This window comes from Doryrhamphus excisus, linkage group LG16, assembly GCF_037039965.1.
Source record: "Doryrhamphus excisus strain RoL-2023G ecotype Guam linkage group LG16, RoL_Dexc_Guam_v1.1, whole genome shotgun sequence".
NCBI classification, from domain to species: Eukaryota; Metazoa; Chordata; class Actinopteri; order Syngnathiformes; family Syngnathidae; genus Doryrhamphus; species Doryrhamphus excisus.
This window is the reverse complement of record NC_136372.1, coordinates 9034804-9047589: the sequence shown is the minus strand read 5'-3', so window position 1 is coordinate 9047589 and position 12786 is coordinate 9034804. Positions and strand designations below refer to the sequence as shown.

Sequence of the window (12786 nt, the reverse complement as noted above, 5' to 3'; positions counted from 1 at the left end):
TTCCAACACACAGTTCTACTGGTGTCAATGTGATCTGAACTTCCTTACATGGGCTACAGATTGCCTGCACTCAGTGAACGAGGACCTACATAGCCGGAAGTCCTCAGAAGCACTTGGGAGTGTGACCAATCACAATGGAGTGGGTGTAAAGCCGGTAGCAGAGTAAATTAAACAAACACAACACATTGAGTCTGAAGCAGGAAGTCCATGGAAACACTGCAGAAAGAGGTGCAGAATCTGGAGCTAGAAGAGCTAGAAAGCTTTCTGTGCGGGCTATTGTGTGCAGCTGCTCTCTAAAATGTGAAGATGATTGCATTAAAAGACCGTAAAATTGTATTTCTTTGTGGTAGATGTGTTCAGAATTACTGTGACCTTGACATGTGACATTGCTCTTGACACTTTCAAGATTTGGAAGACACTTTTCTAATTTGATGGTGATCGCGTGTTTTGATGAGCTGTATCAGAAATCTCAATTCAATCCTTGTTCTGGGGTCAACTTTGGGATTCAATAATACCACCACCAAGGGGTGAAAGTCCATACAAATAATAGGACAGTCAACACAGTAGAGGTGCATGTTTTGACAAACCCAAACAGGTACTGTATCTTTCCCTTGCTTGTGTTATGCTAAGATAACCCCAAAATACTCATGAAAAATAAGGAGTCCATCAAGGAGTCAGTGGCCAGTGTAAAAACATATTAGTGCTGACGGAGCAAAGCAAGCAGCACGTTGGCCCAATCTGATGAAAAATAAGCTTTGTGTGATTTTTGTTGCCACAACAACCAACAGCACAAGCTGCAAATGTAACGTTATCTGCTCACAGACATCTCATGCATGTTGAATGTAACGCCAGACACAAATCTGCATACATTTGACAAGCCTCTTGATGCAAGATGTGATTGGGATGAATTCATAAGAGATGAAATGTTAGCGATTAGTTACAATTAAATGCAGGCGCAGGGAACTATTAACAGCAAGTGAATAGTAATAAGCATTTTTTTAAAATCTTCAGAGGCTCATATAGTCGTTTCAACAATGTTTGAGGTCCCGCAGTAGTGTTTTGAAAGTATGTTGTCCAAAATGGAGCCTTGATGCTTGAATTTGGACAGCTCAGTAACATGCAGTTTTGTGGGTCTGTAGTTTGAATGCCAATGAGCTGTGTTTGTCCACGCCTGCCTCTGTCTCACTTTTTACATATACACTGCACTCATGTGAAAATCCTGAGGGCCAGAAAGAAGTATGCAGGCTCCAGAGCCTTTTCTATTCGGGCTCCAATACCGTGGAATGCCCTAGCTCCTGATATTAGAGCTGCTACGTCAGTAGAAATGTTCATGTCCCCACGTAAGACTTATTTTTACACTTTTACACATTGAGTTAATAGTATTCCTGGCCTGCTTGACTGCCTTTTGTGATTGTGGGCTACAGTATATAAATAAACTTGACTTGAAACTAGACTTGAATACATACAATACTCACATACAGCAACGTGACATTAAAGGGTGGAAACAAGAGGACGTAACAGCAGGATTGTCAGTTAACGGCTAGTGCCACCATCCCATTTTAAACACCAACATTAAGCTAGGTTGTACTATGAGCTGTGGAAAAAAATAAATGATCAGACGTACAGCTCCCACAGCTGTAGTTGACTGATGGAGAGTTGGCCGGCTTTAGTAAAGATGTGTAGTGAAGCTTTTGTTTTTTGAATTGTTTTGGTACACGAGGTAAAAGCAACCGTTTGAGCGTCTCGTCTCTTAAAAAGTGGAGCAAACAAGTGAGGAAGATTTTTTTTTCAGGTTTGGTTCTCATAAATAAGCTCTTGGGACACATGTTACTGTCAGACAAGTCAATTTTTTATAAAAGGGGACCTCAGACAGTGAGGGATGATTGCTTACCTGTATTCCAAGGAGAAGCGTGTCAGCTCGGTGCCATTGTAGATCCATTTGAACTCTAGGGGCCAGCTGCCCTCAGCCATGCAGGTGAGGACAAGCCGGTTGCCCTCTAGATGAACCTGGGTCTGAGGAGGCTCCATCTTGAAATAAGGTGGCACATCATCTACTAGACACAGAAAGTGGGTACAGGGTAAGTCGCTGGTAAAAGTAACACACACGACGTAGCAATTCACAGGAAATGAGGTTCTCAAAGAGAGCTGTTTCCATTCCCTCCACTTCGTCCTACTCCTCCGCACTGATTGAGACCTTGAAGGTCAACAGAGGAGCCTGCTCGGAACACGTTGTTACCGCAAAATGTGGCTTATTCTTTTATTTCAAATGTTCTGGCCAAAGAGAGAGGTGCACAGCAGAGGAAGTGTAAATGAACAAGGGCATAGCACTGCATCAGCAAGGCATGCAGAATGGACACACACATTCGAGTTGGCAAGAGGAAGCGGAAAACGCTCACAAAATAATGAAAAAGTAGAACGGCACAGCCTGCACAATTCTAAATTGGATCCAAACCAAATTGTCTGATCCCCACCCTCCATATGTCTACATTTGATCATAACACTGAGAAATTACACTTCCACATACTGGACATGGAAATAGTCTTTCATTAGTTGACCAATGAATTGATTGCTGATTAATTAAATCTCAAAGCCATTGATACAAAACGGAATGTAAATGACAACACATTCAGGGTTGATCTGTTCATTAATATAACAACAATTCATCTGAAATTACAACTAATAACACTGATTAACTGATTCATTGAATTTAATCTCTATGCTGCATTTTGTTAACATTTATAAAAATTCCTTATTTAATAGATTTGTGACTGGTATTATTGTACTTTTTACGTTAATTATTTAATTAGTTTTATTTTAGCATACATTTTTCTCATTAAATTTGACCAATTTCAGCAATACAGTCATCCTTTGCCATTTTGTGGTTCAAATTTCACCCAGTCATGTTTTTTTTTTTTTCCAAAATATATGTTTATATTTATATATGTTGCTTGGTTGAATATGTTGTGTTATTTCATGTTATGTCATGTGTAGAGGGCTCTAATAATGTTAAGAACTGTATTTAGAAGGTAGTAAACGGGTTTTCTATAATGTAACTAAAAAAATATTTTATTTATAAATAAGGAATCCTACTTCACTGATCACGGCCAGGTCTGCAGCCAATAAAAAGTAATAAACAAGGAAGTGCTATATATTGTGTCCCTTTGTATTTGCTATACTGTACAGTACTTTATTAATCATGTTAAATGTATCAATTAATTAGGTCATAGATTAGTGTCCTTGATTTAACTATTCATTTATCTAAATGTTTTTCATATAATTATTACTTTTGTTTCCAAAAAGTGGCCCGACTTCCTGCTTATTCCTCTAAATATACAAGAAGGCAAGTTGAGAAGTAGTGAGAAGGGACTGGAGTGGTAGAAAAAGTTTCCCAGTCTTAACACCTCTTTCTCTGACAGGATGAGTTATGCTCAGTACCTCCTGTTATTTATCTTTATAGTTCTCTAATGCAACCACATTATTCGGGCGTACTTACACAAACACACACACACACTGAGAAAGGCTTTAAAGTGAAGACAAAGCATTTTCATTTCACTTGATGAAAAAGGCATGATCAGATGTATTGATCCGTCTGCCTCGCCAGCCACGGGCGACACGGTGCTGATCGCTCTAGTGTTTGGTGGAGAGAGTGGAGCCCTTGCTAATGAGACCCCATACGAATAGTGAGCCACTAAGGCCCGGGGCATGCCTGGTTGTGGGGTCCACCAACTGCGCTTGATTGCGGGAAACCTTCTCCACAAACACCCTGAGATTTATGGCTGTAGAAGCAGAGGGCAGTGTGGCGGAATTGGGTGTGTGACAGAGAGAGTCAAACAAAGATAGGAAAGATTGAACCTGATTGTAAATAAGAATGAATGTGCACCTCCTTGCGTTACACCGCCGGTCATGCATGCACACAATTACCCTCAAACACTCCCCTTGGGAAACTGATTAGTGCCTTCATTTTTGTCTTTAGCAACAAAGAAGAGAGTATTTTTTTCTCACCTCTAATTAGCAGTCCATCAAAAAACATTGGCAGTGTCTGTAGGCGGCCTCCTGATGATATTTTTCTATAGCTTCACAAGATGGCAGTATTTGAATTTGAAGTATCATGAGTAGCGTTATCTAGCCCTGCATGCACTTTAAAATGTTGCTGCTCTGCTGTTGGTGTGGACCTCATGTGTGTTACACTTGCTGTACTGTTGTTTCCACTTTCTCATGCACTCTACATCATTATTAAAGTGAAAAGAATCGAAGAACTGCAAAACACTGCATGCTAGCTGTTGTACACTGATTGATTGGAAACAAAAAAAAAACAGGTAAGGATGTCTCCAGGAGACACCACAGGCCTTGGCCTAATGAGCAGGTACTGGCGGAAAGTCTGTCTGATGTTTTTTTCTCAGGCACACAGCACTTACTGACAGAGATCACACAACGCTACAGCTAATGCCAACGGCTATCAAGTCTCTTGAACAAATCCCACCTTCCCCACATGGGAGTACAGACACTTAATGGTCACAACAATAGTAACACATACAGTGTACATCCAATACAAGCTTATTTTAAGTTGTTGAAAGTCTACATGCTATATAAAACAAATGGATATACTTTAGAGTAGTCAGTGTAGAGTTTGTATAGCAGTATATAATTACTATCCACCGAAAAAGAAATTATTTTTCATTCATTTTCTACCGCTTGTCCTCACGAGGGTCACGGGGGGTGCTGGAGCCTATCCCAGCTGTCTTCAGGCGAGAGGCGGGGTACACCCTGGACTGGTCACCAGCCAATCACAGGGCACATATAGACAAACAACCATTCACACTCACATTCATACCTATGGACAATTTGGAGTCGCCAATTAACCTAGCATGTTTTTGGATGTGGGAGGAAACCGGAGTACCCGGAGAAAACCCACGCATGCACGGGGAGAACATGCAAACTCCACACAGAGATGGCCGAGGGTAAGAAATTTTTATTATTATCAAAATGTACGGATATGGTATGTTTTTTGCCTGAATTAAACATTTTCAAACATAAAAATGACTAAAATAACTAAAATAAAATAATATAACGCATTCCTAGACGTTACTAGAATGTAGTATTTTACTGGTCACTAGGTGTCAGTAATGTTACTGTAATGTAATGTAGTTTTCACTTGGTTATCTGTTTCTGGATGCATAATTTTGTTTCAACCTACCAAAAAAAACCAAAAACAAAACATAAGCGCATTCCCGTGTGGACAAGGCCTCAATCGAAAGTTTGGAGATACTATCTTTTAATAGCATGGGAAAGAGTCTCCAAATATTTGGCTGGTACTGTACATAACCGTGGTTGCTTTGGCATGGTTGTTCGTTTTAATAAAATGATTAGTGATCAACCACCACCTCGTTATCGTCTCAATGTCCGGGCAAAATCTTCTTTTGACATTCTTCATGTTTTATTTTGGCAGTAATAGTTAAGCCACTTGTGGTGTGTAGTTATTATTAATTATTTCAACTTTTGTTTTGAATATAGCACCCTCAGTAAAAAATGTCTGTCCAATGTTTGCTGTATGTAATACTGTAATGCTGTATGTAACACATGCTAAAGCAAGAGGAGTGACTGCGACAAATACAATGAAAGTGTTGAGAAATTGTACAAACCGGCCGTCACCACCCTCTGTAGTTATATTATATTATATGTAGATATACTGCATATATTTTATTCCTGGCTCTGTAGAGGGCACTTGCTGGCTAAACCACATGGTTAAGAATCACTGCCATTGTTAATCACACATTAACACACACAAGCATGATTTTTATTTTGTCTACTATATTGGATATTATGAGTGTATAGGTGACTATAGGGGTGTTATTTCATGTCAAGAATCCTACTTCACAGAAATTCACGTATCATGGCTGGACCTGGAACCAATTAAATGTGAAAAACGAGGGATTACTGTATTGTTATACAAGGGCTTGACAACTATTTTACATTGCACCAAATGCTATGAACAAAAAAAATGTGTGCTCTGCTGAGTGTCATTCTGGTTTTTGGTGGTTCTATTGTGCAGGTGTAACTAACGTTCTGCATGAAAAAGCAAACATAAAATCAACACTTAACCTTATACAGCAGGTTCAATATGTTTGGTGTCCATTTACTAATGTGTCTCCATCAACAAGCCGCCATATGAGACCGCAGAGAAGCCGGGCCTGGCTGTATCGATTGTGTGAGGATTACATTGTGTATACTACTTTGCTGCAAATAGCCAGAAAGGGGATTGTGGAGGGGTGTGGTGGGGGTGCACTCTAATCACTGTGGTTACCTGATTTAGTAGCATTCATGGCATTTATGGGCCTGCCTGGCAACAAATAAAAGGCATGCGGTGGAGATGATGGATGCCTCCAAGGAATGCTGGCAATGTGCATGTCTTGTGACCAATTTCACATTGAGGGTAAAGCTGCAGGAATGAGGCAGGTAAGGGTGGTCACACACTCTTCCTCCTCTCGTGCAGGTGTCCTCAAAATGAAGGACAACTTTGAATCAGAACATTAGATCTTGTGTTCCTGTAATTGATTTACATTACATGTGGTTGGACATCCAGCATCGATGGGAATTGGGGCATTCTGATTCTCTAATGGCCGTTCAAAGGTTTTCTTATTTCAATTTGTACTTTCGATGCCCAATTCGCCAATCAGAGGAAATAGCCACGAACAACAACAAAGAAGAAGAAGCCGCTAAAACGTTTGGCTTAATTCAATCGCAGTTATTTCAGTATTCACTGCTTCAGTATCTTCACACTAAGTTTTGTATCAAACATAACTCTTTGGGCATCTTGACCGACATTGGTTCAATTTTAGCATGTTTAATAAAGAAAAGTGTTCCCCACATTGATGAGAAACAGTACAATGAGCTCTTTAGATGAACTACTGATGCTACATATGGTGGTCGTTAATCTTCCCCATGTACGAACACAAAAACATTGGCATCTATTTTTGTTTACGCTCTGCAAACTTCACGAGAACAGACCAGGATAATGTGGTAAGCATTGTGCTGCCATCATCACTGCAAAACTTCGCATTGAATTGTCTTTGAAGAGGCACTGAAAAGACATGGAACAAACTGTAGACAACATTGACCTATTTACATGTTTATAGACACATGACTGTGTCGACATCATTGTTTCTGGAGGAGACAAAGATAGAGGAGGAAAAGAGAAGGAAGCACCGTCCCTTCCTTCATTCCAGTGATGGATGAGGGCACCGAGATGGTTTTGGCAGGTGCATGATGACCACGGCAGGCATGGAAAAGCAGGGAATTCTTGCTGCAGCTGATGGAAGCCGATGAATGTGGTTGAGTGGATCAGGAGCTTAAAATGTAGAAGGATGGAGGAGCATGAGGGTTTTTTTATGTGCCAGGAAAAACCGCAATGGCCCATTTGATGTGAATAAATAGAATGGAAATCAGTGGAGCGTGTTCCTCCAACAGGCCTAACGATCCCAATTTGGAGCCTCCTGCATGTGACTGAAATTCCATTATAATTGATGATATAAAAAGAGGTCCCCACTATAATGTACTGAAAGCTTGATGCTTGAATTTAGACAGTTTAAAAGTGCTTTGCAAAAACCCTACTTAGCATCTGTAGCTGACTGTATAGTTGCCAGACTTTATTTTAAGATGTGTTGCAAAGCCTGCTTTTTTCCTCTGTACCCTGTTATGGTGGGTGTAGGCCCGGGGTGGGCTCATTTAACTAGGGTAGGGTCAGATGTGTCACTAAGGCAGCACCAGGTCCATGAGGAAGGTTTTTGACCTTCAAAAGTAACTGTTAGAGTACCTTTTCTCTCAAAAGTAGAGCAAACAAGTGAGTGGGAAAAAATATGTCTACATCGAACTTTGGGAAGATTGAAGTATTCTGGGACCTCAATGAGCTGCAATGTAAATGTGTCCCAATACTTTTGTTCACATACCTTCCCAGTTGTGTATGTATGACCTCCAAACCTTGTGACAGTGCATCATGTCAAGCAGGCCATTTTAGTGATCCCATGCAGCTTCTCCAGTTGGACTTTCACATGCAAGATGGGGGTTACGCAACAGTCATGGCAGTCACCCAGGCCTCCATAATGGATTGGTGAAAGGTGGGTTATCAGGTGGCGATGAGGAAGTTAAAAGCATCTGAAAAGGTGATTAAACACCTCCTTTATGGGTGCATGCAAGAATGCATAGCAAGCAAAATCATACATTCTAATTGGTGGTGCAAGGATCGGGCTATTGCAGCATTGCCCATGACCACCCTCTCCCTCTGAGGGGGTTTGAAGGTCAGATGCTCAGTCATTAACCCCTAACACGGTGATAACACATTGCGGAGGCATGGATTAAGAAAGAGAACAAACCAAAACAACAAGAGATGGACGAAACATTGGCTGAGGTGAGGAGGGACCCATCCAGCCTGGCAAGGTGAAGTGACCCATTAGAGCCACAACAAGCAGGCCAGCCCTGGAAAGACAACGTTGCTAAGATAGAGAACCTCCATCGGGTTTGACATTCATGTCCACAAACGGCCCATGGATCAACATCTGCATGCTGCAGTATGAGTGGCAGTCAATCACAGCCCTTCCCTCATCTGTATTTATAGTTCCTAAATCATGCTTCCTCTACATTCAGTGGGGCCACAAACAACATATACAAGCATTTTGTCGCGCCAGGAGAGGATTGACAGTGCAAATGAGGTGCTTTTTAAAGCTTTCTCACACACAGTTTCATGCTAACCCTTAATAGGACACTTGTGGAGCATTCCTATTTACAAAAATATGCCTGTCACACGGAAAATGAAGCCTCACAAGAGCTTTGTCCACTGTATAAATGACAAAAATAATAGACCTTGCTTCCAAGACTGGTATGCATAAGTATAACATTTGATTATTATTGGACATGTAAGTTTTCCGCAGAAATATCACAAAATGAAATTCAAATTTCCATGCCATGTAAAGATAATGTAATTAATGTCACATCAATGTTTTACGTCATTTCTGTCACCTACAGTGAGCAGAATACTACATATTACTTGTCTTTCAATATTTTTCAACTCATAATAGGCCAATACAAGGTTTTAGGATAGCCATTGTTTGACACTGGAACAGATATTTATATTTCCTTATTTGGGGAGTTGCACGGCGGTCGAGTGGTTAGCGTGCAGACCTCACAGCTAGAAGACCCAAGTTCAATCCCACCCTCAGCCATCTGTGTGTGGAGTTTGCATGTTCTCCCCGTGCATGCGTGGGTTTTGTCCGGGGACTCCGGTTTCCTCCCACATTCCAAAAACATGTTGATAGGCTGCTGACCAGTCCAGACTGCTGGGATAGGCTCCAGCTCCCTCGTGAGGATAAGTGGTATAAAATGAAAGGATTTCCTCATTTCCTACGGAATAACTATCTGTGTTCGACTTTTCACTGTAGCCAGAAATTTAAAAATTCAACCCTAAATATCTATCATTAAAAACAATTATCATTTTTTCAACTTTTGAAAATGTAACATATATTTTATATCTATTTTTAGTAATGCTGGTGTCTCCTCAGGCCTGACACATGAATTTCCTGCCAGCCGGCCCAGCTGTGTTTGGTGGATGCCTCTTAGGTTAGTTCATGTGTAACTGATGCGATTAATTGAAGAGTGGCATAGAGATGTGATGTCTCGCTTCCTGTGTGGCCCCTATGTGTATGTGTCTGTGTGTGTGTGTCTGTGTGCTGAGGTGCGGTCTATCTGATGCTGCAGCAGCACAATTAGAGGCAGTATCATCCAGCAGACAAATGGAGATTTAATTAGAAGTGAAGACGCAGCGCGAGGCCAGTCAGTGGGCACCAGATTAAATTATCTGGACAACAAATTTCACCCGGCGGTGCATTCCAATCTGCATGACGACGGCTTTTCCCTGTTATGGAATTCTCACAGCATCTTCCTCGAGCACCCTGGTGACATTGACTTCTGTTGTAATTTTCTCCATCTTAAATGTACTTTGCTGTACATTATGGGTTCTTTTTCTAATGTTGGCTTCAAAGCTCATTTTACAGTAAGGTCCGATTTCCTATCATCATCTCTCTGTGTGAAGATGTGTCAAAATCACATATTCCATCTTCCATCAGAAACATCTTCTTCTTGTATGCCATTATTATTCTCTATTTGTATTTTTTGGACTTTAGTAATCCCTTGTTTACCGTGATCAATTGGCGCCGGACCGTGATGAGTGAATTTGGTTTCCTTATTTTTACATCAAACATTTTCATAATTACAGCACTGAAAACCTGGGTCTGATGTTTTGGTTTTTAACATTATTAGAGCACTCTACATATGAAATAACACCCCTATAAACACCTTTACACACATATTACCCAATATAGTAGACACAATTAGAGATAAACTAATTAAGACAGTGTTTTTATTATTAAGATAATTTTTATTTTATTATTATTGTGCTTGTTGTGAAAAAAATCCAACTTGCAATAAAAAAAAAAGTTGTTTTGTTTTTTCTGATCAAGTGAGATGTTTGTGTGCTTCACCAAACATGACAGCAACATTACTGACTAGTACTAGAATGCTTAATGTCAGAATGCATCTTCAGAATGACTTATATTTGTATTTTTCTTTATGTAGTCATTTTTGGTTGAAAATGCTCAATTTAGACAAATTATAGGGTTCGGGAGATTAATATGATACACGATACAGCACAGTATGATCCAGCATTTCAGTGCAATTTCTGAAGCCCCTTTAAGTTAGCTTCCAGATTTGCCAGATAATGGCAACATTTCCGCCTGTGATTACAAATTTTCACCTTATTCTATAAAAAAAAAACATCAAAAGAAAGCAACGCAAAATGGATAAACGGCAGTAAGTAAGGAATGACAACTGAATAATAATTTTAAAAAAAAACGTAGAGAAAGCAGCGGCGGGAATAAGAGGCAGACATGTTTTTCTTCAAGGCATGGGAAGGTTGGAATTGGGCCTGGGTGAATTTAGAAAGTAGGCCAAAGACTAATGGAGGAAAATAAACAAACGTGTTGAAATGTTAATTCCACAGGGCCCTGGGTCATTAGAGTTAATACTGCGTGCTATGCCATCTGCCGGGATTGTTTACACTAGCTGGGATAATTAGATCCTAATTAGTCGATGGTATAGCCAGGGAAACATTATTTCACACGCGCTGGGACGGAGATACTCACCTGCAATGTTGTCAGTGAATTCTGATGAAGTCTTCCAGAGAGTCTTCCTTTTTTTTCGCTTTTGGCTCTTTATTCCCCAGTCATGCTAGCGCTTTAAAACAGGAATAAAGCTCATGGCTGTCTCTTTAAGGTACAGCCTGGTCTCAAAGTGCCATGTCCCATCCGCTTTTCTCCTCAGCCAAATCCCTTTGAATCTCCAAACTGGAGCAATACTGCTGGCATGCTAATGGCATTTTTTTTACAAGGTATCAGGGAGCCTGCCATTGTAATATATGCGCCTGCAATGGCTGCTGATTGGGATTCTTATCAGCATGGCAGAGTGCACTGGCGCCTGAGCAGCGAGTGGCAAACGCCGACAGTAAATGCTAATAGCAGAAAGCAGCTGACAGCGAGGAGACATATTATCTCCTTCTTATTACATTTACACAAGCTGACAGACTGACTGTCTTTCTGTCTTTTTGCACCCCGTCCCCTTGGCCCCAGTGTGAACGGTAAATCCGCCCTGACAATGCCTTATTTACCTTTTACGCGCCGCAATCATCCTGGGATATCAGCACACGTGTTTTAATAACGATCAGGACCGGATGGAAATGATGATGAACGAGTTGAAGCTGTGCAGTGTCTACATGCACAACAAATACATTAATACTTGTCTTATTGCTGCTCAAGGATAATATACAAATAAGCAACATATTTAATCATGATTAAAGAGCATGGACTAGTGAGTTGACTGCTCACTCTGACATGCTGAATTTATTCATGCAATTGGCATCAGAGCTGCTAGACTGTATTTTTGTCACTTCCAGGACATCAGGTGCCATAGAATGCCTGAACTTCATTACTAAAGCCAGGCCACACAGTGGATGAATGGTTAGCATATTGGCCTCACAATCAGGAGATTTATGTTTTGGATCTCCTTGTGTGTAAGCATCACATAAACATTTTTCTTAATTTTATGGATTTAAGAACTTTTTCCAAAATCAGTTCCTGACCATTACCTTTCTTGGTCATACAAAATAAAATAAAAAATAAGAACCAGCCGACTGGGTTTAAAATGTAAAAAAAATTGAGACTGAGACCCCCTGGTAGTCATATGGGTCCACAATTAGTACTTTCAAGCGATAAACAAAAAACGGCGATATTAGTTAAGTATGATCTGTCATAATTTTTTTTATTCACCTCTTTTTTAATCACACATAACAATTGCTGAAAAAGCCCTCACCTGTGGTATTTTCATTTACATACATTAAATTATTGTAGCAGAACAAAATATTGAGACTCGTCCCAAGTGTTGCCTGCGGCCTTTAGATGTGAACGCCAGGAGGAATATTACTGCGTTCATCTCCAAATAATTAGAAAAATCAAATAAAATGAAATATCAGGCCCATATAAAGTTCTGAGGTAAACAAATCGGAACAAGTATTGAAAAGTGAACCAGCTGAAGTCCAGTGATTTCTGATTATAGCAACACAGCTCAGCAAATCTGAATGCCATTGGTGCGTTTCGGAAATGTAAACTCTCATCTGTTCCTCTATCTTCTCCTTTTCGCTACTCGCTGCTCCTCACCTTGCCCTCCCAACTACAACGAGAGCCTCGCAAC

The 12786-nt window shown here is 40.4% G+C and overlaps 1 protein-coding gene across 2 annotated transcripts in view; it reads right to left on the bottom strand.

The window, feature by feature from the left end:
- Nucleotides 1-12786, bottom strand: part of sdk2a (sidekick cell adhesion molecule 2a) — a 155382-nt gene that overhangs the window by 51287 nt on the left and 91309 nt on the right. For both annotated transcript variants that reach the window (XM_058050159.2, XM_058050160.2), the window contains exon 2: nt 1892-2054. In XM_058050159.2, coding sequence (XP_057906142.2) covers nt 1892-2054 — 163 coding nt within the window. The remainder of the gene's footprint in view (nt 1-1891; nt 2055-12786) is intronic.